Source organism: Lasiosphaeria miniovina (genome assembly GCF_030549165.1).
Source record: "Lasiosphaeria miniovina strain SMH2392-1A chromosome Unknown B0T26scaffold_1, whole genome shotgun sequence".
Lineage (NCBI taxonomy): Eukaryota > Fungi > Ascomycota > Sordariomycetes > Sordariales > Lasiosphaeriaceae > Lasiosphaeria > Lasiosphaeria miniovina.
Window position 1 is genome coordinate 540,989 of NW_026848220.1, and position 26,078 is coordinate 567,066.

Here is a 26,078-nt window from a genome sequence, read left to right on the forward strand (position 1 = left end):
TTATTCGTAAGTCCAAACCTTGGACCTACCCAGCATTACGCCACCACTGAGATGGACTCGACGGTGGGTGCTGGAGCGACGATCTAATGATTAGTTATCACACAGGATCGAGCAAAGGCTAGGATAAAGAAATTCGCTGTAATATTAAAAAATGAAGAAGAAAAAGAAAAGAAAAACGAAAGAAAAGAAAAAAGAAAAAGAAAAGAAAGAAAAAAAAAACAATAAAAGTATTACCTCCCCCCCGCTGTTCCATTACGGCCCGAAGGCCCGCCACCGAAAAGTTGACCCAACCCCTCCAGTGTTCCGTCCGACTTTCACACCTCGAACACTAACGCCGCGGCCACCGACACCACCGCTGCGCTCACCGCCCACGCAGCACCCGGACACTCCACGCCAGCAACCGAGCACTCCACGCCAGCACCCGAACACTCCACGCCAGCACCCGGACACTCCACGCCAGCACCCGGACACTCCCAGCGAACGACATGAACACGCCCCGCCCCCATCCGCTCCCACAACCATCGCACCCCTCCCTCTCGAGCCCTCCGGTCTTGACCGGACTTGGAGGCTTGGTGGCCACCTTGGCTTTGGCTTTGGGGCCCTGGGCTGTCCCGGACTTGGGCAGGTGTTGACGCTCCAGGTTCTTCGGGTCACTCTGCAGCACAGCGCATTAGTCCGGATTTCCAAGAACATAAAGTCCTGCAAGGGGTGATGAAGACGCGCGGGAGTGGGGGCGCTAAGAGAAAAGCAGCAAAGGTACAGAAGGTGGCTTACCTTGTCCCGTGGAAGAACCCCAGATAGCCGGCCAACCAAGATCTGTTGTTTGTCACCGATGGCGACTCGGAGGAGGAGGAAGGCGTGGTGCTGACTGGTCGTGGTTGCCGATGTGGCGGGGAAGACGTGTCGCCGCCGTTGTCTGGGGATGCCTGATAGTGCTGGGGGCATCCGGGCACAGCGGTGGATTTTGGTGGGGCGTTGGCTGCCCGGGGTGTGGAAGTGGGAGATGGGACGGGGAGTCGGGAGCGAAAATGCTGCATATTGATTTTTTTTTAAGATTTATTATTGTAAACCTGAAGAGAAAAGGAAGAAAAGTTCGAAGTTGGTCGAGTGCAGCAAGTATTTAAAATGAACACGGAACGCACATGAGTTCCTTCCTTGGGTTTGTATGCATTGAGGGCAACCACCTCTTGGGCCGTGTTTCCGGCATGTACGACTTGGAAAGAGCACTTTCCAGGCTGTCACTCTCGGGTTGGTGACGATGCTGTGCCGGGTATGGCGGTTGCGCCTGCTGTGGTAGGCAAGTTTTGGGCAATAGCAGTCACATGGCTGTAACTCCTGCCTCCCACCTTCACCTCGTTCCAAAACTGTACAATTCCTTCCTTGCGGTTATGCAGCTCCCCGATGTTAGCTTGGCATTGTGTGGATATGGTTACATTTAATGCTGAAATAGTCTGTGAATGGAACCCCGACTGGAGGAGAGGCGCGATTGCTATAATTGAGAGGACTGCCCAAGCGTATTGAGTATCTGACGTGTTACCAGCTTATTCGTAATGGGGTATCTGCCGAGATATAGCCACTGGGATTGGCAGGCAGCGCACAAGGAGGAGTCGCGACGGAACCAGGCTAGTAGTCTAGATGCGAGCGCAGTCTATCACGCGTTCTCTGCCGCCTAGGAGTCCTCTTCTTTTTCAGCGACTTCTTGACTGCCGCAGGACCCAGAGGAGGAAAATGGAAGTCCACCTTTTCTTCTGGGCCCCCATCGTTTCGTGAGGCGGGATCAAAATAATAACTATAGCACAATATGGACATTTGGTAAGCTTTCGTACCCTGAAAATTTTGATGCTAATTACATAGCGGCAGCAAGGATCGTGAGTTAGCCAGTGTAACTCTATTGGTGCCGTTCAATTACCTTACTCCCAGCCAGGGCCCCCAGGTCTCGAAGACCCGCTAAAACCGCACACACCGTTGGCCGGTAACCCTACTTGGGGCCTTTCACGAGCTATCTGAGAAGGGAATGTCTAGCCGGACCCCAGGCACATGGGCGCTTAGGCCGCACCTAGCAAAAATCCACCTTCTTCACCAAAATGTGCCAGCGCTGGCATCAATTCAATCAGGCCAAATATAAAGCCTTATTTGACTGTATTTGAGGCCCAAAATGGTGTATTTATCTGTTTGAGGGGCTCTCTCTGGTTGGGTAGGTTTTATTTGACCTCCAAAATGGCTTATTTGCCTGCAAATACGGGTTTCCTTATTTGATTCATTTGGCATTTATTTTGATTGGTGCCAGCGCTGAAATGTGCACTTATTGCAAAAACGAGGCTAATATACCAACTATATGATGGATTTGGTTGATCTGGTGGATTTTGGTGAGGACTAGAAGACGTGTGCAAGACCCTTTCGTCAATTGCAGCATTCTTGTTCTATTTGTACTCGTGCCGGTCGATTGAATTTGACACCACGGCACGGCGTGGGTCTTCTCGGTGTACGTATCATTGGCAAATCCATGGTTGCGCCGAACCTTGACGGCTCCGGGCCGTTCAAAGTTCGGGTGTGTGGAGCGGAGCGGCCGGCATGTAATGCGCAAGTTGTAGTCTGCCGGATCCGAGGACCTTTCGTGTTAGACTGGTGCTTCGTGCTTCCGCCGGTTATTGGATTTTTTTCGTGACCAACTTTAATCTATATGTCGCATACCTAACTACATATAGGGATAAAGTCTCCCTGGCGCCTGTCTTCGTTAACATAGAGAGAAAATAAGGTTAGGCATTAACGAAGGGACAGGTGGTCCAGATAGAAAATCAACTGCGTTTACACAAATAAAAGAGAGATAACTATAGCTTTATTTAATACGTAATTCTAGGGGATGGATAGTGTTGGAATAGCGATGTTGGTGACCGTACTCTGCGCTGGAAGGGAGGCGGTGCGATGCACGTGCTAGCGCACGTGCTTGCAAGCACGTGCGCCGCACGGCCCTCGCACGGCCACGTACAAAGCCAAGAACCCCCACCATAGATTTCTAGAACAGAACATGAATCAGAACAACTTTACACCCCCCCCCCCCCCCCGGTAGTACTACCACTTTTTGACCCGTTGGAACACCTACGTGGTTGGAATACCACGAACAGATAGGCTTCTAGGATTAATAAAAAGAACATCTAACTGCTATTGCATCCCTCGGCGAATAACCTCAAGAGTAGGCCGTGAGGTTTCGAAACCTCTTTAATATCTGAAAGCCCCCTCAAATGAACTTTCATAGGTTAGATTATATCGGGAATACAGATAGCATAGTAATAACAATTTGCCAAGGTTCGCGGAAAGAAAAGAGATACCTACGTGTCGGCATCTCAGGCTCTGAGGCTTGTGACAAAATAAATTCTGCAAACCTTTCCACACGTATGCCGTGGTATCTACTATCTAGGTCTAGGTTTAGCTTTACCCAGGTAAGCATGGGGTTTTAGAACCTTACTCATTGGGTATTTATGATCGGGCGCCGCCGCCTTCACTCTTCCCATGCTCGCATCTCCTGCAACACCTAAAATAACCCTGCCTTTCTCACGCACCCCCCCAAACCACAATGCCGAAGGAGAATATGCCGCCCCATGATGACATAGTCTATTATGTTGGGTTCATCATGGCTCCGCTCTGGAATAGCGACGGCTCATTACGAAAGCGATTACCCAAGGTCCCATCATGGGCTGTCGAGGCCGTGATCGAGTGTGTTGATCCTGCCGGGGCTTATGCAACGGGGTTTATGGTGGACGACACAGAAAATAGACGGACACTCCTGGTATAGGCGGCATCCCGAAGACAAAAACTGGAAATTCTCTAGGTCATGGAGTATTCGAGAGTTTCCAAACAAATCCGGCTGGATCGTAACCTTTACCGTTTACGCGAGTACAATAGAAGAACTGGCCGCCTTTCGCCTACACACCCTGGGGAACCATCACATTGGCGCTTCCAAGGCCGAAGTGTCTTCAGGCAAGTCGGTCCTCATGTTCAATCGCTTGGACCCTGGAATGGGTATCGGCTGCATCTTCGACGGCGATCCAAGTGATGTGTGGTAGCTCTGGCCGATGGATTCCATCCTCCCAGAGAGGTTGGGTTGTCGGCATACGAATTGCCGGCATATGAATTGCCGGCATATGAATTCGGGTCGCACACAGATGAAGGTAGCTGCCGGGGTGCTCCAGCTAATCCTGGGCCTTGTGATCTTGTACGCGCTGTCCAAAACATACATCTCTGCCTTATTTGGTGGATAAGAAAGGAGAGAGAGCAAAAGTGCTGGAAATTTCCAAAACAGAAGGCCGCATATAAACAAGATAAGTTAGGTGGGGGAGTAAGCGAACGCCACTGATCCAGAACATTCTAGATAAGCGAGGAACACAACCAACCCTCTTATATAAAAAGCCCATAACTCAACCAATTCTTTTCCAATTCTCTTCATCTTCAATTCGTTTTATTCTTCTCTTGACAATGGTTTCATATACAGAAGAAGACCTCCGCAAGGCTTGCGAGGAAGCCGTCAGAACACATCGATTACGCAAAGTCGCGCGAAAATGGAACGTTCCACCCTCCACCCTTTATGGCCGTCTACATGGCTCCCTACCTCGAAATGTTGCTCATCAAGATGAGCAAAGGCTTACACAGACCTAAGAGGATCGTTTAGTCGAATGGATTCTTCTTCAACAAGATTTAGGATTGCCCCCTACACATGCACAGATCAGGGAGCTTGCACGCCGTATTCTAGCTGAAAGGGGGGACTCCTTACCACTTGGAAAGGGGTGGTGCCGTGCCTTTCTTAACCGCAATCGAATTTTGAAGACTCAGAGGGCCAAGAGAGTCGATTCGGTCCGCGTCAACTGCGCTACAGAGTCAACAATTCGACCTTGGTTCAACCATTTCCAAACACCAGCTATCAAGGCGATTAAGCCAGAGAATCGCTGGAACAAGGACGAATCTGGTATTATGGAAGGCAGAGAAACCAACGGCCTTGTCATTGGAAGCCGTGCCTTTAAGGCGCTTCAAAAAAACAGCCTGGAACCCGCACTTGGACCACTTTTGTCGAATGCATCTCAGCAGCTGGCCGTTGCCTTCCTCCTTTGGTCATTTTTAAGGGGAAAAGCGTTCAACAACAATGGTTTCCTTTGGATATGAAGCCATTTCAGGATTGGTTCTTTACAGCAACTGAGAAAGGATGGACTACCGATGAGACAAGCCTCAAATGGTTAAAAAATGTGTTCATTCCTCTCACCAAGCCAGCAAACTCCTCTGAGAAACGACTCCTTATTATTGATGGCCATGGCAGCCACACAACTGCCGATTATATGTGGGAGGCATTCACAAACAATATTCACATTATTTATCTGCCTCCCCATACTTCCCATGTCCTCCAACCCCTAGATTTGGCCATATTTGGCCCCCTAAAACGACTTTATCGCAGACGGCTTGAGGACCTTCTTGCTAACGCCTTTGACGACTCTTCTGTAGCCGGAAAACGTGCGTTTCTGGAATGCTACCAGATTTCACGCACAGAGGCAATTACTAAGAGTAATGCTAAGTCAGGATGGAAGGCATCAGGCCTTTGGCCCTTGAATGTCAACAAACCGCTAAGAAGCCCACTCCTCCTCAAGAATTCTAATACTTCACGCCCCTTAAGAACTACTATAGTTACCCCAGAGGTTCGCACACTCCGTATGCCAATCCTGGAGGATTATGGAGACGATCGGGTGCAGTGGAGGACTCCTAGAAAGGCACGTGATTACGTTGAGCAGGCAAAGAAGTTCGCACGCATCATCAAAGCAATGCCAGCGGATAAGCTCTTCCTCAGAAAGATTGGTAAGGCTTTGGATAAACAGGCCTTTGAACTAGCTATTAGGAAGCGAAAGATTGAAGGTCTAGAACACACTCTCGAATCAATAAGAGCCAGAAAGAAGAAGAAGGTTGAAGAAGATCCAAATACCACCTTTGCGAATATTCAGACTATTCGTGAGGCCCAGAGAGCTGTAGGGCGTGCAGCAGAGGTTTTAGAAGATGCGGAAGAAGCGGATGATTCAGAGGATATCAAAGATTGTATTGAAGTTTTGTAAATAAAAAGATCACCCTTTCTTTTGTTGGAGGGTTAGTTGGGACTCCTGCTTATACAGAATGTTCTAAATCAGTAGTGTTCGCTTACCCCCCCACCTAACTTAATGATTAGGAGAGATGTAGTGAAAGTCCTATTACGGTGGTTTAGTTACGTGGGAATCTTCCCAAAGCATTGACAACAACCTACAACACTTGTTAGAAACACGTGCATTATTGGTTCATATCCCTACTTCGGGCCTTCCAAGACGTCTTTTGAGAAACGGAATGGTATTATTCAATGTAATATTGAGTCCACATTCCGTGAAGGGTGTTGCAGGATGTGAAAGGTCCTGCTTTCTCCCAGCCGTGCCATCAATACCCCCAAATGCTCCAAATTAATTCGGCCATCCCCTGCAAGCTCCCATCCCACCTCCACACCGAGACCACCAACGCCCAGGCCATCAGCACCGACAATACGCCCAACAGCACCGACAATATGCCCAACAGCACCGAAAATATGGCCACCAGCCCGACTACCAACCGGATTACAGCCAACAGCAATGCCACGGCCTGCCCACATCCGCTCTTGCAACAATGGCATCCCTCCCTCTTGAGCTCCTCGTTCTCGATACGGGCCGGCTGTTTGGTCGCCTCTCCCTTGCGTTGCGGGGATGCCCTGGCGTTGCGTCCCTGATCTTGCGTTCAGCTTGTCAGTCCAAATGTGCAAGAACGCAAAGACGATGTCAATCGCGATGTGGGAAGAGGGGGGTGAAGAGGAGTTCAAGTGAGAAATGAGTAACAAATAGGCTTACCTTATCATCCGGGGCACCTGGGGAGGAGGCGCGTAGGGGAAAGTGAGGCCCTTGAGTCATTGTTGGTACGTAATTTGGATTGTACCCACCTCGTCTCACACGTTCGATAATAACGTAGTTTGCAGGAATAGCAGTTGCGCTAGCCAGGGTGGTGAGGTTTTTAGCAGTGGAAGCGAAGTATGTAGTCGTGTGGAACGCTGAACAGTTGCCAACGGGAGTGGGGGATGGGCGGGTCTGCTGGGCTTTATGTGCCCTGAGCAAAAAGTTTAATGTTGGATGGCAGCAGTAAGGTTCGAGAGTTAGCCGGTATACCAAGTCTGTCGGCATCGTTAAGATATCTAAATTTTAGGGAGAGCATCTGAACTACGCCTACAATACTTGCTAAAAATGCTTGTATCATTAGCTTATATTATCTCTAATGGCCCTTTTTAAGGGCGTATCTGAGAAACCCTATTGTCTTTTTGACGTAAAATCCAGGCAAAAGGTTGTGTGGAAGACACAGCAAATAGTGTTTAACGTCGCGGAGAGACGATTAAACTTCTTTCTGTTCTTTCTCCAGAAGTGTCGTTGGCCACTCTATGCTATAAAATGAAACATATACCTGGGTCTAGCTTTGCGCATATCTCGTTAAACTAACGACTAAACTACGCGTCAGACTACTCCTTCATACTTTACCTAAAACCTGCACATAATTTTCCAGCTAACCCCTCAGCGCTTCACATTTCACATCCCAGTCCTGCACCACTTCCCACTCTAGTTCATCTTTTGACGACAGACGTGACGATGCCGAAGGCGCCACCGCCGCCACCGCACAGCGCAAAGAACAGGTCGCTGTTGATGTCTGGGCTGGCCGTGACGAACGATCCGTCGGCGGCCACGACGTTGAGCGGAGGGCCTGGTCTGACGCGAGGCCTAGGTGCGAGGCCATGGCATTTACAGATACGAACAAAAGAATACAAAGGAGACGAGAGTTACTTGACAACCAGCCGAAGATTCCTGTTCCGGGCAAAGTTGCCGGCAATCTAGATCTGCCTGACCGAGGTTGCGTTGACGACATGTCTGTTGGCGTACTGTAAGTCACACCTTTACACAACCGAAACAGGACCAACAGAACTAACAACCCGCTTCAAAAACAAGAGGTTATATACACGAATATTGCCAACAAAACTCTTGATAGGTTCCCTCGGGACACATCACGAGCGACTAGGGCCAACGCAAATTAATGTTCAGATTTCAGTAAGTCAAATGAGCCATGTTTGGGGCCAAATCCAGTCAAATTTGGCCCTCGGTTTGACTAGGCAATTTGAAGGTATTTCCCATTCACTAACGTTCATGATATGCGAGTTAGCCATGATAAGCGAGTTGGCCACCTTAACGAGATTTGGTGGGGCACAAGCAAAAAGATGTTAGTAAATTGTTAGTGATCTTATCAATTTCTTATCGCATTTGGCTGCGCACGCTACCCGGTCTCGTTAAGGTGGCCAACTTGCTTATCATGGCTAACTCGCTTATCAAATACGTTAGGATATTTTTGGGTATTTCTTTCTATGGTATCTTACGCCGGGAGACCCTGCCTGGGGCCATGCATTCCGGGTCAAGTACCCGGGATCCTGTTGGCTCCGGGGCCATTTTAGTCCTAGCCTCTTGGGGACTCACATACGTGGGCAGCCTAATACTGAAAGTATATTGGCTTGGTATTTAGGTAGAAAATATATTAAAGCCTAGAAAATACATTAGCCAGGAATGCCTTGGATATTTAGGTATTTCTAGTTGAGAGATGGACCTTTGCGATTCTAAATTGTTTTCTCCCTCGGCGCAAAACCTTTAGGGGTTCCAAATTTTAGAAAGTCCCCTGCTCATTAACAAACGTTCAAGGATTAGATTGTAACTTGGGCCTAGATTAATCTACAAAGAGTTCTGCGGGGTCACCATCCGTCTTTGCGGTCGCCAACAACAGAAAAAACGACGCCAAGGAGCTTACCCACCCAGCAGACTCCTTCCTCGTATAAAGCCCGCTCCAGATCTAACTACCAGCACCCTACTCGTCTCTCAAAGCTTCCTCCCCTAGGATCACCTTCTTCAGCTTCTCCTTTTCTCCGCTCTCTTCACACATACTCCTAAATATGCTGCCCTCCGTATCCCACAGTTCCTTCGGTGTCCCATACTGCATTACCTCTCCATCGCCGAGCACGAGAATACGGTCGAAATCGGCAATCGTGCTCAGCCGGTGGGCAATCACGATCAGTGTCGACCCTACAAACTCGTCGCGGATGGACCGCTGAATCAACGCGTCCGTGCCCATGTCCACGGCCGAGGTAGCTTCGTCGAGCACCATGATCTTGGGCCGCGACACGATTGCCCGGGCAAGGCAGAGAAGCTGGCGCTGGCCCTGAGACAGATTATGGCCTCCTTCAGAAATGGGCGAGCTGAGGTCACGGAAAATATTGATATTCCTTGGGCGTGTGACGGCGGTAGTGGCGGTGCCCTCCGCGTTTGTAGCTGTGTCATGCGACGAGGAAGACGGCGAAGGGTCCGACTCGGCCACTGTGGCACTGCTGCTCTCTGCACCCGACTCCGAGTCCGAAACCAAATGCACTCTCTGAAGAGAATCGTGGAGCTCTGCGTCGGAATGGTCATCGAAGGGGTCAAGATTTGACCGAATCGTCCCGGAGAAGAGGACGGGGTCCTGGCACATCATGGTTAGAGAATTCGAATCGAATTATTTGACAGCACATGTGAGAGGTGCTATTTACCTGTGGGATAATGGCGAGTCTCGAGCGAAGGTCAAGGAGGGAGACCTTGGCAACGTCGAGCCCATCCACGTAAATGCTCCCAGAACGCGGTTCTAAAAATCGGAAGAGCGCCAATGTCAACGACGACTTACCCGCGCCCGTGCGACCAACAACCCCAATCCTTTCGGCGGGGTCGACCTGGAACGTGATTCCCTTCAGGACGGGCGGCAGGTGTGGCGCGTAGCCCACGACGAGGTCGTTGACTTCGAGCCGGCCCTGCGTCGGCCAGGCAGCCGGAGCCTTCGCGCCGCCAAAGTCCTCCGTCTCGATCTCCGAGTACTCGACGACACGCTCCACGGCGTTCATCTCGAGTTCGACGGCCGCATAGGCCCGAACCACCATCAACACCGTGTCGGAGAACTGCATGGTGAAGCTAAGCACAAACCCGGCCAGGGCGGCGTCCACGCCAGCTTGGACCAGCACAAAGACGGTCACCACGACGGTAAACACGATGCCGGCGACGCTCATGTTCCAACCGACCCACCGGTTAAAGAGGTACAAGTTCATCGAGCACATGCTGTACTCCTCGATCTTGGCGTACATTGTTCGCGTGCAGGGCAACGCCCTATCGAATGCGCGGATGGTCGTCAGCCCCGTCAGGGACGAGCCGAAGAAGTCGAAGATGGGCGACTTTGCCGTGCTCTCGAGCCGCTTTGCCGGCCGTGCGGCGACGAGATACACCTTGCCGACCCAAGCGCAGTACCCCAGACAGAGTGCCGCAACGGGGGCCATGAGCGGCGAGACGAAGAGCGAGGCGACGCAAATGCCGACGGCATTGAGCAAGGTCACCATGAACCAGCCGCCCATGTGGGCGACATTGCCGTCGATGGCGTCGAAGTCGGCGGTGAAGCGGTTGAGGATCCGCCCGACCGGCACCGTGTCGGTCCACCGCAGCGGCGCGCGCAGCACGGCGAACAGGATCTTCTCGTACAGCGCTTTGCTCGCCCGGTAGGTTGCGAGGAAGAGAACGAGAAAGCGGATCAGGCCAAGGGCGACGCCGGCAAAGCACACGGCGGCGTAGATGGAAAGCCAAAACAGGGTTCCCCGTCCTCCTGCGTGCCCGCTGCTCAGCTCCGCCTCGAGTCGACCATGGTGTCCGTTCGGCACAAGGGTTTGCTGAATCGAATAAAAGGGGAGCCTAGGTCGCGCTTCGATGAATATGCTAGACGTCTCGAGTTCGCCCGTCCAAAGCCTTATGACCCATGGTTGTGCTGCCAGACGTTAGCAAGATGGTCACCAAACTGATGGGCTTGGAGAGGGGCGGGGGGGAGGGGCTGTATGACTTACCGATTGAGCATGCCTGAAATAGCAGGAACATGAGGAGTAGAGAACCCCAGTAGATCCAACCGCCGCTGTCCTTGATGTAAACGCCGTAAATCCGGGGTTTGACCGACCCTTTGGCATGAGCCTCGTCTTCGACGAATTTCTTGGCCACTTTTGAATTTTGCCTCTTCAATGGTGCATCGTCGGCGACGTCTGCGCTTTCTTCCGGCACTGGCTGCTGCTGCTCAATGCTTTTGATTCTCTCCAAGAATTTCCTGTCCTGGAGCTGTGCATTATCATCGCCCGAGTAATAGGTGGCACAGCCGTCCGCCAGCTCGATGATAAGCTTGGCATGCTTCTCCACCAAGGCGACGTGGTGCGTGACCAGGATCCGCGTCCTGCCCTTGCACAGGGGGCCGTCGATGCAGTGGTCGAGAATATGGCGGCTGACATGCGCATCGACGGCGCTGAAAATATCGTCCAGGACCAAGATGCCCGCGCGCGAGTACACGGCGCGGGCGACGGTGACGCGCCACTTCTGGCCGCCGCTCAGATTGACGCCGTTGACGCCGAGCTCGGTCCGGTCGCCGTCGGGCAGCGCCTCGAGGTCCTTGTTCAACGCGCAGGCCGCGAGCGTCTGCGCGTACCGGGCCTCGTCGAACGGCATGCCGAACAGCACGTTGTCGCGCAGCGTGCCGTTCTCGATCCACGGCACTTGGCCCACGTACGCGATGGCCGCGGGCAGGACCCAGTTGCCCGGGTGCGCCTTGTCGTCGTGCCGTTCGTCGAGCCCCGGCGGCGCCGGCACGTGGATGGAGCCGGAGAGGAGATCGGCCTCGCCGAGAACGGCCGCGAGCAGCAGGCTCTTCCCCGAGCCCGTCTTACCCGAGATGACGGACAGTTCGCCAGGCGGGAAGGTCAGGTTGACGTCTCGAAGGGTAAATCTGTCTTGTTGTTGTTGCTGCTGCTGTTGTTGTTTCTGTTGTTGCTGTTGTTGCTGTTGTTGCTGTTGTTGCTGTTGTTGCTGTTGTTGCTGTTGTTGCTGTTGTTGCTGTTGTTGCTGTTGTTGCTGTTGTTGCTGTTGTTGCTGTTGTTGCTGTTGTTGCTGTTGTTGCTGTTGTTGCTGTTGTTGCTGTTGTTGCTGTTGTTGCTGTTGTTGCTGTTGTTGCTGTTGTTGCTGTTGTTGCTGTTGTTGCTGTTGTTGCTGTTGTTGCTGTTGTTGTTGTTGTTGTTGTTGTTGTTGTTGTTGTTGTTGCTGTTGTTGTTGTTCGTCGTCCTTGTCCTCGTCGTCATCGTCGACTGGCCATGCCAAGCTGGCGTGTTCAAGGCATATATCTGGCCGATCGCTGTAGTTCCGGGTTGGTTTGAGCTCCGGGCCGTCCAGGTACGCTTCGATGCGCTTGACCGAGACCCAGCAGTCGATGCCGAAGCGGATCAGCTGAGGCATGGCCGAGATGGCAAAGTCCAGGGTGTTGAGGATGCCGATGCTGACGAAGGCGACCGACGCGGCAAGGTCGCCGTGGAGCCAGGCGTATGAACCCAGCGACGTCAAGGATAACACGATGGGAGCTGCGGTCCAACAGCCATTGAGGACGACGTTGGCCCTGAAGTATTCCCACAGGGTTGTCAGTTCCTTCTGTCGCAAGTCTAGGATGCGTTTTTCCCACTGCAGCTCGAGCGCCGAGAACTTGACTTGGCGGATGCCCTGCAGGGCTTCGTTCACGAGCGCGAGCTTGGCGTCCCGAAGCTTCATCAGCCTGTTGTCGGTGTTGAAGAGAACTTTGGAGAAGACGGTGTTGATTGGGATGGTCAGAACCACCGACAGGATCCCCAGGGCGATGGGGATCCAGCCCAGGAGGTAAACGAGAAACCACATGGAGATGACCAGCTGGAGGATGCTGGTGGGAAACATGTACTGGTAGAGGCTGAAGTTCGAGACCCGCTTGGCGTCGACGCCAACGAGGTTGATGACTGCCTGTCGGGACTTTTGTCCAGTCGTGTTGTCACTCTCATTGTCGTCGCCTTCCTTCGAGGTGTCGCCCCCTCCCTCTCCCTGGCTTGGTTGGCTGGGCTGCGCCGTGTCGTTTTGTTCCGCAGCATTTGTGTCACCTTTTTTTTCTTGGGATTTGCTAGTAGACTTGACATTCTTCCGCCGCATGGCCTTTTCAAAGATGACTGCAGCCAGCTGGCTCCGTATGGGCACGTACAAATCGCTGACCATGGTCCAAAAGAGCCAGGACTCGAGGAGCTGGGTTGCACGATGCCTGCGTCAGTTTTGACCGCACACGAAAAGCAAGACATGGAGAGTGGGCAGTGTCTTCTTACAGCCGAGGCCAACTTTGCCATGCCTAGCCAAACGAGCAAGAGCCACAGGCGCGGCCCGATCGGGTCCCCGGGCTTCCGGGCTTCAAGGCTTTCCAGTAACCTCAGCGTTATCCACCAGGGCAGGTAGGAGACTGCGGTATTAGCCATGGCAGTCGTCCACTGCTTGAAAATACGCCATGCATATATCTTGAGAAGTGACTTGATTACGCTAGTTTTAGCCTTGACAGCTTTCCATTGCGCAGATTGGTCGGTAGGACGCATCTGATGGTTCAGGCCCGGGAGATCGGTCAATTCCAGGTCGCCCTTTTCAGTCGCCACGGACATGAGGGCAGAGGCCCAGGCAAAGGTGAGGCGGCGGTAGGCGCTGACGGTGAGCATGCGGTCAACGAGACGGCTGTTGTAAAAGACATCTGGACGGCGCGGCAGCGAGAGACTAGCGACGACGAGACCGGCCGCTGCGATGGCCGATGCCGTGCAGAGCACCAGCGCGGGCTTTTCGGCAGCCGACCACCAGGCCGGAGCCACACCGTTGAGCTGGACGAGCAGGGCACCGCCCACTAGCAAACTTGACCCGGAAAGAGACATGCCCTGGTAGTAGACACGCACCGAATCGCGGTTGGCAGCGATAGCGATCGCCTGTACAAGCAGAAGACCCTAAGGTATCCACATAGTTTCCGTCGTTAGGCCAAGATCTCCGCGGGACTTTATCAAGTATAGTACATAATTACCCAGGAAGTCGTGGTCAGCCAGCTCTGCAGCAGAAGCCACCGGCTGTGGAGCGGCGATGCGTTGAGGACCAGCGAGAAGGCAGTTTGGCAGCCGAGGCCGACCCCCGCCCAGAGAAGAATAAGGGCTTTCTGCCACTTGTTTGAGAAGGCAGCGATTGACTGGGGCGTAGCTTCTCCATCTCGATCGCGGTATCCGTTCCCTTCACCTGCAGGTCTTGCGTTCTTCCGTATCCGGCGGGTGTGTGCGACGATGGCTGGGATGGTCGCGAGCGCGCTGACTGCCAGCGCAGCTGCCGCAGCGTAGAATGAAAGGTCTTGCTGCATTCTTTCAAACCTACGAGTTCAAGCGCCGTTGTAGAGAAATGAGGGGAACGAGGAGCTGGTGCGTGCGCCTTAAATTAGAGTTGGCCGTAGTTGCTGTACTAGCAACCAGCAGGCGCAGGGTGGGCAAGGACGAGGACAAGGGCCTGGGTTTGAAAGCCCTGCCGTTACACGCCCACCTATATGAAGGAGAGTGAAGGAGGAAGGAGAGCTGTGAGTGTTGGTTGCCGGGCAGAAAAGCTCAGCCGCGGCCCACGGGCAGGCATTCGGGTTTGAAGCCCCTGTCAATTACCGAGAGCTACGTAAGGTATCTGTTTGAAGTAGTGCTGCCTGGCGGTGTTGGTGCGGTTTTGGTACGGCGACCACAGAACTAGCCGGGCACCGAGTCTACGCACAGTCGCTTCGCTGCAACGTCGCTGCTTCACTGCAACGTCGCTGCATGAGGCCCTAGGTACCTAGTGCATTAGCATGGTACGCGGCAAAAAGCACGACTCTCCAGGCAGCCGCGGGGAAACGCACAGCAGCAACCTCCATCCCAGTTCCCGAGGCAGCCGCGACCGCGCACTAGCGGTGAGTGTGGTGTCTAGTGTGGTGACTCTAGCGGCTAAATTCCAGGCCAATGCCAACCCGCAGGGTCTAGAGTGTTTTCCGGCGTTACTGCGTATGGGTATAGATGGCGAGCCTCAGGGATTATCATCCTTCCAATGTCCAAGATTGACTAGGCTTCTTCGGATTATGCAGTGCCTGTGTAACTGCATCCTGTCTGCAGCCTCTACCAAGTACATACTGAGTAGTGCAGTGCCTTTATTGCATGGTCCAAAGACGGCAGACCCCCTGTCCATCACGCCTCTCGTGCATGCACTTCAGCATGCGCTGCAAGACATTCCGGTCGAGTCATCCAGCGGGGTTTCTGCGCTAAAAGCAGCTGGCATTTCGTAGTAATTAAGTACTGTTGAAGACCACTCAACATTAATTACCTAGAACCGATAACAGAACAACCGTATTCGTGATTACTGCTTGGTCGAACGGGAGGTGCCTAGCTCCTGGCTGGGTAATTAATTAGACTTGACCTGTTGGGGAGATAATGCGTGCATTGGCCAGCTAACTCGTGGAGGCGCAAAGCTCCCCCTACTAAATGTGTGGGTGAAGACCCGTGCGCGGGAACGTGGCCCATGCACTATTAATTGCTGGCTAGGGCCCCTTCGGCCACACTCGTATATGAGGCTATCCCGAGATATCTAGGTAAAGTAAACAATGGTAATCGTAGTGATTATTGGCGAAAAGAAGTGACTAAACTTGTGTCAATTCAATTGGCATTTCACCGAGCCAATTTGGCCTTCAATTTGATTTGTTTGAGTTGTTGCCAGTGCTCGCCGAGCAAGGAGCCGACCAGGCCGATCTGCTGCCAAGCTTTTCCGGCGGAGAACCCCCTCTTTCTGGATGGAATTGTTGGAGCGTGCGGCTGAAGCAGCGCTAGGAAATCGTCGACCAGAACCTCCTTCTTGACATTTAGCACCTAACCAACCCGGACAATGCCATCTCATCCGCGGGGATAAAGAAAGCCCAGCCAACCCTTCTTCATAATAAAAATAAGCTCAGTGAAGAAAATGTTGCGATAGACTCGCATTTTTTCTAACGACATGGTACACATGATGGAGCCAATACCCGAACAAATCGACTGCACGGTGTGCTCCGTCTGGATCCGAGAGTTTGAGGAATCCCCGGACGAGCTCATTGTCGAATCCAAGCTCTACCCACGCTCGATTCGCGACGCTGCCGCCGACTGCCCAATCTGCGCCGCCTTTGTCGACCTCTACAGCCCCATAAGAACGCACGAGAGGGGTGACCGCGTCACAGTCAGGCAGTATCGAGGAGAGGGCTCGCTGCGCAGGGACGCGTTTGCCCTTGACATGGACAGCGAAGTGCCCTTTCTGTCCACGTCCATCTTTTGCACTGCCGGCAAGTTGCCGTCTGTTCCGGGCAATAACTTTCTTGTCGTAAGCTAGACTAATATGGTCATTACAGATATCCGAGATCCCTGGGGCATCTTTCCGATTGAAAACGAGATCACCACGGGCGCCGGGCTCGCCGCTTGCCATCGCGTGGCCGCCAGGTGGGTCGGAGAATGCGTTACGGAACACGGCTGCGGCAGCACGGGCACGGACCAGCCCCTACCATCGCGGCTCATCAAGATAGACAAGCAAGCCAAGCGGCTCGAGCTCGTCGAGACGGCCGGGAAGACGGGCCGCTACCTTTGTCTCAGCCACTGCTGGGGCACTAAACACACGTTCGAGACAACCACGGCAACCCTGGCCCAGATGCTAAGAGGCTTCGCCGTCGACGAAATGCCCGCCATCTACCGCGAAGCAGTCGTGGTGGCCCACATGCTCGGCATCTCGTACCTGTGGATCGACTCGCTGTGCATCATCCAGGACGACCGGGACGACTGGCTGCGCGAAGCAGCCCAGATGGCCGACATCTACTCCAAGTGCTACCTGACCATTGCCGCCACACGCGCCGCGTCCAACACCGAGACGATGCACCACGATAGGAATGACTACGAGTCTCTCGGCATCACCAAGACTGGACGCCCCTACCGCCTGCTCTCGCACGGCAACACGTCCCACCCGGGAGTCGGCATGCTGTACGGCGAAGACAGGCGGTTCCCCCTGCTCACGCGAGGCTGGATATTCCAGGAGCGCCTTCTATCCCCTCGCCTATTGCACTTTGGGCCCGACGAGCTGATTTGGGAATGCCAAGAGACAATGCAGTGCGAGTGCCAGCACGCCCGCGGCCTAGGGCTCTCTAAGCCCGGCCACGCCAAGCTGCTGGCTAACGGGACAGCCGATGAGCTGGCCCTGTCGTGGCGACACCTCGTCGAGCAGTACTCCGTAATGCGGCTGACCCGAAACTCGGACAAGCTTCCAGCGTTCTCGGGCGTGGCCAAGCAGTTCAGCGAGCGGCGGCCCGGCGCGAAGTACCTCGCAGGGCTGTGGAGCGCGTCCCTGGTCGACGACATGCTGTGGTATTGCAACGAGTTCAACCAGAAAGACCTCAACACCAAGCCCAACGCCTGGCGCGCGCCAAGCTGGTCCTGGGCCGCGGTCGACCAGCGAGTGTACTATCCGTCGTCCGGGTATTTTGGCGACACTAAGCTCGAGGTCCACACGCGCTACCCCACCGTGTTCGAGGCCGCGTGTCTCCCTGCCGGCGCCGACGCTACGGCCGAGCCAACGGGCGGCCACATTACGCTGGCGGGCCCGGTGCTGCGCGGGCGCTACACGGCGCGCGAGCGGTACAGCGATATCGAGTACGACCTACAAATTGACACGCCCGTAGCAGCAGCAGGAGAACAAGGCGCCTCCCCCTCCACCACAAACACCACGCTGTTCAGCACCGAATCCCTGATCGAGACGGAATCAGACACCATCGGCCGCACGCGGCGCAACCGCATCTACTTTGACCACCGCGACCCGGACGCCGCCGCGGAGCTACGCCCCAACCGGTACCGCTGGCCCGCAACACAGGGACAGCAGCGAATGGGAGTCGACGTGCTCTGCGTGCGCATGGCGCGCATGCTGCGCCGCAACGCCTACAACCTCGCCGGCATCGAGCATATCCTGATGCTGAGGGAGAAGGCTTCCACTGCGACGACAGCAGCAGGAGAAGACGCCGCGGGCGGGGAGGCAGAGAAGAAATACGAGCGGGTAGGCATGGCTGTCATTGCCAAGGACTACTACCGCCGCTTCGCCGGGGGCGAGAGCCCCACGGGCGAGGACCGCTTCAAGCCCCTGGATTTTACGGCTGCCGAGGAGGCGGAGCTGTGGAGCGACTTTGTCAGTCCCTTTGATGCTGCTGTGGCGGAGAATGAGGTTGTCACTATTCTCTAGGCGGTGACTACTAGTATTAGGTTCGGGGAGCGTTGAATAGAGAGTAGAGCCTTCGAGCCATGGAATACGATGCACTTTTTTCCTAACACGCAGTGTGCGGAAGAAATCCAAACAATAAAGAGAGATATGGCAGAATACTTAATTATTAGCTACTTGTAAATTAGAGAACATTGCGGAATTCACCGCAAAATATAAAGAAGCCGCCCTTGGTGAATTCGTATATCCGAATCTCTGTGTGTTTATTAAGGTTTTTCGCCGAGGCAGTGAATCGCTTAATGAATCCATGTTTTGGAATCTAAAAGGTCTTTCTCTTTCGCAGAGATATACATTAAACTCTGTACGAGAAAACAAGCGAGACAGGCTAACCCAAAAAAAAAGGGGCGACGCCGTAGGCGAGACCAGCAGTACGAGATATGAGGCCGGACGAGAAGTACGAACACAGTAGTAAGTCGAGTAGAGTAAGTCGAGTAGAACCCGCCGCTGATCACGGCCGCCGACTCCTCACCTCAGTCCAAAGCTACGGAGTTGCTAGGCACAGCCCTAGCTTGGGCCACCATGTCCACCAGCCAATCCACTAAGTTTTCCCGCACATGTGATCCTCGCCTAGGTCATGGCCTTTCGTCGCCGACACAGTCATCAGATTACCCGACCTTCTTCCAACACCGGGAAGTGCAGACGACAGAAGCCCTCTGCAGGCCGTGGCCGAAGCCCTAGACATGTCTCAGGGATTCGGAAGCCAAATCCCTTCTTCAACATGCCTGTCTTCGACCCGTCACCGGATCTGATCCCGACAGATCTGATCCCAGACAGAGCGACAACCTTGGACCTGACATTCTGCGAAGATCACCCAAGTGACCTTCCAAAGCTCCAATATCGTTCCAGACTCGTGGAAGTACAGCGGCCTGTTGCTGTCGAGCCGCTCAAGATCGCACGTAATTAGCCTGCGTGATCAGAAACATGCCCTTGGCCGAACGTACGGTGACAAGCCAGCCTAACTCAAACCTTGTGCTTCCACCTTTCTCGCAGCGACACGATACCATATTGCAAGTTATGAGAGAGACGGAGATGGCACCTTAGCCCAAAAAATATTATTTTGCTTATCTCCGTCTAAAATTAAACCCCGCCCCCCCTCTTCCCCCCCGTCCCCCCCTAATTATACATCATCACGCACTGATTCGAGGCGCCATGCCTAAATGTCGACGAACGAGACGACCTGGTACTGGATGTACCAGTACCCCCGCAGGTCCTTGGCCAGCACCATCGTCTGGGCGTACTGCAGCAGTACTTCTGCTGCCTCGTTGCCGGCCTGATCGTACACGTGTAATTCGTTAGCTCGCTGTTCATGACTGCTAAGAGGTGTGGTGCCATCGTACCACGGACTACCCAAACACAGAGGCAACGACTCCGCCGTGCATGGTCTGCTGCATAGTGCAGCTAGTGGCCTCGTTGGCCAGGGCGTGGAAAGGCAGGTCCTGGAAACGGCACATGATTTATCAGTAAATAGCATAGGCCAGGGTGTGTACAACGGTGCCTGCTTACCACGAGCATCTGGGTGATGGCCGCCGTGCCAGCCCACAAGTTCCCCTCCCAGCTCATAGTCGAGTCATCCCGCTGTGAGAAGCATTTTTGTCAGCGCAGAACTTTGTTCCGTCCACCCTGAGACGACACAAGACGGGACGGGAATTGAGCCTTACGAAGAGGATGTCGAGCGCGTGGCGATCCGAATTGAACGCCTCGTAGTAGTATTTGACGAGTTCCACTGATCAGCAAAAGGCGTGCGTTAGTTGAGGGTGCCAGTGTAGGGATCCAGTAATTAGAAAAGGACCGGAATGAGCGCTCGACGGGAGATACTCACAAGCCTCTGGATCTGGAAATTCGAGATTTCATGTTAGCCTTTCCTGCATACCTATTCCGACGGGTTTCATTCTAGGTCCTAGGGTAAGCGAGCGACGAAGGTTTAGGGAGAAAACCAGTCGCTGGAGAAAAGGAACATGCTTTACCTACCTATTATGGTGATGACTGTGATGCGAGATATTTGTATGGTCGCGAGATATGTGAAGGCGAAGGAGACTGGTACTGAGATAAATGAGAATTTGAAGGCGAGGGAGACTGGTACCGAGATGAATGAGAATTTGATGCCTGCAAAATTTTAATTCCGTCTGTGGTCTGATTGCGTGAAGTACTATTTATTCAGGTAAAGGTCGGCCTCAGGCACAATTGCCACCTTTCTAGGGACACGACTAACATTTTTGGCATAGCTGGGTCAAGTTTGGATGGCAGATGCGAGACGCCATTGCTGGTACTGATGTGTGGTAATGGCTAGTTCGATACGGCCGATATTTACAGGCTGGACCTCCAGGAACTTGATCTTGAAATAGATACCCCATTTGGCTATTGCAGTACTACGAGGCGTGGTGACCTGCGAGCACCGGCCATATATTGTCTAGATTTCCACAGTTAGTTTGTAGTTCTCCAGAAGAGCACTACTGTAAATCACAAAGTCTTCCGAAAACAGGAAGGAAAAACACAAGACAGTGAAAATCCTGGCATAATTAGTGACCAATGAACTCGAGTCCAATATACGAACTCTCGAAGACAATAGCATATTGTTACGATCCTGGTTCAGGCTCGCAGGGGGCTGCACGGAGCCTCCCGTTATTGGCTGACGCCAGGAAGTGGGGTAGTTCCCCACTTCCCTCGAGTGCAGCCAATAACGAGGCGGTCAGTACGATCAGTATGGTCAGGGCGATCAGTGAGAGAACTGACCGCATATTACAAACCACTCGACTGTTAGGGTCGTCTGTCTGTAAGGGAGCACGGGCTCCACAGAATGCTGGGGTTGGTAATTATGAAGACAGAACAAAGGGCAAGCTCCTATCGCACTGGTAATACAGTCAAATTGGAATGCTACTTGTCACGGCCGGCTTGGAATGAGGGCGGAACTCCTCTATTGGGCGCTATAGACGAAGATTCTAAACTAAAGGGAAAAGGGAAAAGAAGCTCAAAAGCCTCCCCTCGCGAGATTCTTCCAGGGCGTCTCAAGGTGGGGCTCTGGCTGGTCGGGTGGATCCACCCAACTGGCGTCTGATTAGTCAGAGCGTCTGGGAGGCCTGGAGGACCAGGCCCTCACACTCTCGACAGCTTATTGTAAGGAAAGGACACCCCAAACACCAGCCGCGCGCACAGGGTGCGCGCTCACCACCTGTTACCAACTGGCCAGAACACTGCCAGTTGGCACAAGCCATTACGCCACGCCATGGCGCCCCGGGCCTGAGCCCCTGAGCATGTATATAAACGTGGCCCTCGCCCACCTTCCTTTGCGAGGGCTAGGTTGAAGTCTCACACCAATACTACTCGTCGCTCGCCCACCTTCTTACCTGCATTGTTGTCACGACCAGGGCAAGGCATTGAGGTGAACTCAGTCCATTGGGTGCTATCGACGAAGATTCTAAACTGAGGAGGGAAAGAAGGAAAAGTCCAACAACGCGTCGCGTGCTCGCGAATAAGTTTTCATCTATCAGTGGGGTAGGTGGGGCCTCGAGGCGGCTTCTGATAGGCCCGGGGTTCTGGGCGGCTCTGGCTGCTTGAGGGCCAGTTTGGTGGACGGGTCCTCACAATTGTGACCACCTTGATCCGGCGTACCTGCCTTCTCTTACATTATTACCCTCAAACCGATGGCCAGACAGAACGCATAAACCAGGTTATAGAAGCCTACCTAAGGGCCTTTATTAACCAGGCTCAGGTGTCACGAATCCCTATTCGTACTGGTTGTCACGACCAGGGCAAGGCATTGAGGTGAACTCAGTCCATTGGGTGCTATCGACGAAGATTCTAAACTGAGGAGGGAAAGAAGGAAAAGTCCGACAACGCGTCGCGTGCTCGCGAATAAGTTTTCATCTATCAGTGGGGTAGGTGGGGCCTCGAGGAGGCTTCTGATAGGCCCGGGGGTTCTGGGCGGCTCTGGCTGCTTGAGGGCCAGTTTAGTGGACGGGTCCTCACACTGGTTTGAAGGCGGGGCAGGGGCGGCGGGACCCGCCCCGGCCAATCCCGTCGATGAAGAGCAGATGGACCCACAGTTGCTCTGTCGTGTGGAGAACAGAGCAGGTGGACCCACAGTTGCCCTGTCGTGTGGAGAACAGAGCAGGTGGACCCACAGTTGCCCTGTCGTGTGGAGAACAGAGCGATGTGCTCTGTGTCCCCACAATGAGAGCAACAGAGCAACGTGTGACGAACCTGGTTCGTACTGGACCAGCTGCAGAAGGCAGGCGCCTCAGGCAAGACTGGGGGCCCCGCTTTTCGAGAGCCAATCAGACGGTGCCCGGTGTGGGGGCCTGGTCCTCCAGGCCTCCCAGACGCTCTGACTAATCAGACGCCAGTTGGGTGGATCCACCCGACCAGCCAGAGGGATCCACCCAACTTGTTACGATCCTGGTTCAAAGGTGCAAAGGGCGTTGCCCACCCGCTGCGGATTGGCTGGAACGGCACTTAGGGTGGGGCTCTCGCTAAGAGAAGGTGCATCCAATTAGGGAGTGCTCAGTGGGGCCATTGCCAAGGTGCACTGAGCATGGCTGAGCTCAGTAGGATCAGTGCCGAGACCCACTGAGCGCACTGAGCAGGGAGCTCAGTGGGGATTAGTGCGTCTAGGACTGAGCACGACTGAGCATGTAAGGCAGGAACTCTGATTGGTTGCTCATAGTTCTATATAGGAGCTGGCAGCACGCTCTCTCTGGAGAACGGTTCTGCAGCTATCAATGCATCTGGTTAAGCATACATTGGTTGTGTGTTGAAAGCCTGTCTTTCGCAATCTGTGCACGATACTCCTTGTCTCCTGTCATCTCCTACCTGCCGTCCAGACCCCCACAATCCTAGGCCGGGCCTAGCTCCGTGGACCTGTTGTCCAGATTGTGACACAACTGGCTAATGGAAGCTCGGCCAGAGCCCCACCTTGAGACGCCCTGGAAGAATCTCGCGAGGGGAGGCTTTTGAGCTTCTTTTCCTTTTTCTCTTTAGTTTAGAATCTTCGTCTATAGCGCCCAATAGAGGAGTTCCGCCCTCATTCCAAGCCGGCCGTGACACCCGGTGCCAAGAGGGCTCTTGGCACCAGGCAAATGGCCCGGCACGCTACCAGTGCCCGGCGCCAGGCAGCTCCTTCCTGTCGGGCAAGTAAGAGCGCAGCTCTTACTGGCCCGCCATAACTAAATAAATACGATGACCGTACCCACGGTCTTAGATAGTTCTTGCTTGGTTCTGCAAGCAAGCAATACACATTCACTGCACTCATAAACTTTGGTGGCATTCCAATTTGACTGTATTACCCGTGCGATAGGAGCTTGCCCTTTGTTCTATCTTCATAATTACCAACCCCAGCATTCTTTAGAGCCCGTGCTCCCTTCCAGACAGACGACCCTAACAGTCGAGTGGTTTGTAATAAACTTGTATTCGTTAGGGTACGAATGGCCGAGTACTATAATTGTCACTGCATAGCCCGTGAATGACGTGGCACGTGGCCCACAACCACCTATTTCCCCGCGTCCTGCGCGGTCTCTGCCATAGCTTCCTTCTTCATCTTTAGATTCTACGAATTCAGCAATGATTACTGCAGCCCTGTCTCCTTACGTTCACTGAGCCGTGATAGGAAGTTGTGGGCTGGTGTCCCAAAATTGGGATTAGTTTAGTCACGGCAAGTATAACCGAGACATCCCTAGAACTCAGCTTGGCTCAGGGCAATGCTCAGTGCGCCTCAGCTCCTGCTCAGCTTTCAAGCCTGATACGGATTTGGCCAAAAAGTGTTGTCGGGGGTGACTATTGAGGTATTTTACATTCCAATATAAGCAGCTCAGACCCAAATGCGGCATACATTCGAAAGAGCAGGTTAGCTAGAAGCTCGACCATTGAGTGTCTGGCAAGCCGTGGGAAGATTCCCAGTGACGGGGTGATAACTCGCGATGGACAACAACCCAAGAATCACTTGGACAAGCTCTTCTAAATTTCGGACCGTAGCGTCTCCTACACTACCTTACCTAAGTGAACGCCCTAGACGACGTACTCCGCTGCCTTCGCCGTCTAGTTATCATCTTACCCTTTGAGTAGGTAGCCGTGCCGAGAGATTACAAGCTACCTAGGTAGACCCGTAGCACGAGAAGCGCGACAACAAGCTCAGCGGCGTGTTCTGTTCGATAATAATAGAAGGTGCCCGGCTTGATCTACCCAGCGACGAAAGCAACTCGATCGCAGACGCCCATACGAACGCCCTGAGCCTCGGGATTGGCCCGCACGGTGGTGCTGGAAGCGCAATATCTACTCTAGGCGTGCCCAGTACTTGAGCCAGGGGTAGGATGCCGTCGCCACCACGCCCAGGAGGCAGGTATCATGGCCGCCTCTGACGTCTTGTACACAGAAATTCAGCATGCGGACGGTCGAGTCTCGCGACGCCTCGAGCCTGATCACCTCGCTCGCGGCTATCCGCCCGTGACCGTGGAGGGTTCCCAAGTGGTCCGGGACGTTGGGGATAAACCTGCCCGTGTCGTTACGGAAGCCGAGCTGGACGTCCTGAACCAAACCCTTGGTCGTCTTGATCCACCAGACCTAGTGGACGTATTCTCTCACGTGTCCGCGCTCCAGCCAGGGCCAGAGATCCGGCTCTGCCAACTCCCTGGCGACGTACCCAAACGGGCGCCAGGACAAAGGACGGGAGGACTCGTCCTGGAGGCGGAAATTGTGGCGATGTCGTAGTACGTTGGACCTTGAAATAGGCTCGTCCGAGCACATGTACGGACTCGACGACGAGTCGTCGAGGAACGACTGAGGGGACCCAGTCCAGGCGGCCACAGTAGTGTCGGGAAGGGACATATAGCCGAAATTCCAACGCTCGTCGAGCGTTTCTAAATAGCGGGCGATCCGTTGTAGAATAGTAAAATCACCCGGGAGAAAGACGCCCAGCCACCACGATGCTGTGCGAGGTCGGCGGCATGCAAAGACTTTGGCGAGCTGGCCCGGTTACGCGACTCTAGGACGGGCTTGAGGACGTGGGAGATGGAGGAGAGCCAGGGACTGACCAGGTTCGTTTCGATGTCGGGTTGCCAAAAGATGCTCCAGAGCGCGGGCTTCCATAGCCACGGAGACGAGATAAAGCTACGACTCGTCTATAGAGCCAGTGAATGTGTTAAGTGTAGCGAGGTTCTCGAGATTATCGATATCCTCGTCCATAAATAGCGGCTTGAAGTTCTAGAGATAGACGGCCATATAGGTGGCGACGGGCGGCACCTCGAGGTGTTGCGACACCTTTAGCAGGGGAACTGCTATGGAAGCCGGTAGGCGTTCGCTAGGACTATCACCGCCCTAGATATAGCCGTGGGCTATAAAGGACAGAAGCGAATATGCTCTACGCTATTCTGCCTCATGCTCCAGACCGATGGTAGAGAGAACGGGAAGGCGATCGATGACTCCTCGCAGGCGCTTGCTGAGAACGATACACTGGAGATTCGCTGCCACAGCCTCCCACTTGTTGTAGTACGGATCCGGGAGCCTCGTCAACGGTAGGACTTCAGGGAGGAAGCCATGTGTTGGAGAGATTCCATAGTCGGCCAAGCTTGGGATAGGCGGCAACATGCTGAGCTCGAGACGTCGGGAACAATGCGGTTCGACGCGATGGGAGATTGAGGTACTCCCGTCTGATCTGAACTAAACGATAGACACAGAGCCGCCCGAGCTTTTTGCTTTACAACTCCAAAGCAGTTGACTACGACAAAAAAAAACGTCTTTTTTTTATTGACCAGGGGGTCGGAGCGCAGGTGCCGCTGTTAAGGTTAAAGGGGAGTGAGGTAATTGGTGGGCCATGCGTTCAAGTCCTGACGCAAGGAGTAAACAGAAGTGAATCTGTAATACTCC

The 26,078-nt window shown here is 53.6% G+C and overlaps 7 protein-coding genes across 7 annotated transcripts; 2 read left to right on the forward strand and 5 right to left on the reverse strand.

The window, feature by feature from the left end:
* Positions 1-361: 361 nt before the first annotated feature.
* Positions 362-1,760, reverse strand: B0T26DRAFT_758506 (uncharacterized protein; the record flags this gene model as incomplete). The annotated part of the gene is made up of 5 exons (XM_060446364.1): positions 362-655; positions 775-1,031; positions 1,228-1,285; positions 1,347-1,408; positions 1,697-1,760. The coding sequence occupies 5 exons, from the start codon at positions 1,758-1,760 to the stop codon at positions 362-364; spliced, it is 735 nt and encodes a 244-aa protein (XP_060301922.1).
* Positions 1,761-3,510: 1,750 nt separating this feature from the next.
* Positions 3,511-4,245, forward strand: B0T26DRAFT_682684 (uncharacterized protein). Its single transcript, XM_060440758.1, has one exon. The coding sequence runs from the start codon at positions 3,735-3,737 to the stop codon at positions 4,059-4,061; it is 327 nt and encodes a 108-aa protein (XP_060301923.1). The 5' UTR covers positions 3,511-3,734; the 3' UTR covers positions 4,062-4,245.
* A 2,187-nt stretch (positions 4,246-6,432) lies between these two features.
* B0T26DRAFT_669499 (uncharacterized protein) lies at positions 6,433-6,932 on the reverse strand (the record flags this gene model as incomplete). Its single annotated transcript, XM_060439058.1, has 2 exons — positions 6,433-6,750; positions 6,873-6,932. 2 exons carry the CDS (start codon positions 6,930-6,932, stop codon positions 6,433-6,435), a joined length of 378 nt encoding a protein of 125 aa, XP_060301924.1.
* Positions 6,933-8,910: 1,978 nt separating this feature from the next.
* Positions 8,911-14,304, reverse strand: B0T26DRAFT_631828 (ATP-dependent bile acid permease; the record flags this gene model as incomplete). The annotated part of the gene is made up of 7 exons (XM_060436391.1): positions 8,911-9,371; positions 9,426-9,558; positions 9,626-10,875; positions 10,952-11,906; positions 12,228-13,175; positions 13,253-13,906; positions 13,981-14,304. 7 exons carry the CDS (start codon positions 14,302-14,304, stop codon positions 8,911-8,913), a joined length of 4,725 nt encoding a protein of 1,574 aa, XP_060301925.1.
* A 1,508-nt stretch (positions 14,305-15,812) lies between these two features.
* On the forward strand, positions 15,813-18,410 carry B0T26DRAFT_797179 (heterokaryon incompatibility protein-domain-containing protein). Its single transcript, XM_060446924.1, has 3 exons — positions 15,813-16,143; positions 16,327-16,414; positions 16,454-18,410. The coding sequence occupies exons 1-3, from the start codon at positions 15,942-15,944 to the stop codon at positions 18,189-18,191; spliced, it is 2,028 nt and encodes a 675-aa protein (XP_060301926.1). The 5' UTR covers positions 15,813-15,941; the 3' UTR covers positions 18,192-18,410.
* A 970-nt stretch (positions 18,411-19,380) lies between these two features.
* Positions 19,381-20,116, reverse strand: B0T26DRAFT_669502 (uncharacterized protein; the record flags this gene model as incomplete). The annotated part of the gene is made up of 6 exons (XM_060439059.1): positions 19,381-19,497; positions 19,583-19,663; positions 19,731-19,802; positions 19,886-19,950; positions 20,047-20,058; positions 20,098-20,116. 6 exons carry the CDS (start codon positions 20,114-20,116, stop codon positions 19,381-19,383), a joined length of 366 nt encoding a protein of 121 aa, XP_060301927.1.
* A 4,193-nt stretch (positions 20,117-24,309) lies between these two features.
* On the reverse strand, positions 24,310-25,040 carry B0T26DRAFT_736122 (uncharacterized protein; the record flags this gene model as incomplete). Its single annotated transcript, XM_060443285.1, has 3 exons — positions 24,310-24,360; positions 24,585-24,776; positions 24,852-25,040. The coding sequence occupies 3 exons, from the start codon at positions 25,038-25,040 to the stop codon at positions 24,310-24,312; spliced, it is 432 nt and encodes a 143-aa protein (XP_060301928.1).
* Positions 25,041-26,078: the final 1,038 nt, after the last annotated feature.

Bases quoted from the DNA above. Each gene is read 5' to 3' on its own strand.
- B0T26DRAFT_682684 (XM_060440758.1), top strand. From the start codon at position 3,735: ATGCAACGGGGTTTATGGTGGACGACACAGAAAATAGACGGACACTCC.
- B0T26DRAFT_797179 (XM_060446924.1), top strand. From the start codon at position 15,942: ATGGTACACATGATGGAGCCAATACCCGAACAAATCGACTGCACGGTG. The intron at 16,144-16,326 runs GTGACCGCGTCA...TGGTCATTACAG, and splicing joins CATAAGAACGCACGAGAGGG to ATATCCGAGATCCCTGGGGC. The intron at 16,415-16,453 runs GTGGGTCGGAGA...CGGCTGCGGCAG, and splicing joins TGCCATCGCGTGGCCGCCAG to CACGGGCACGGACCAGCCCC.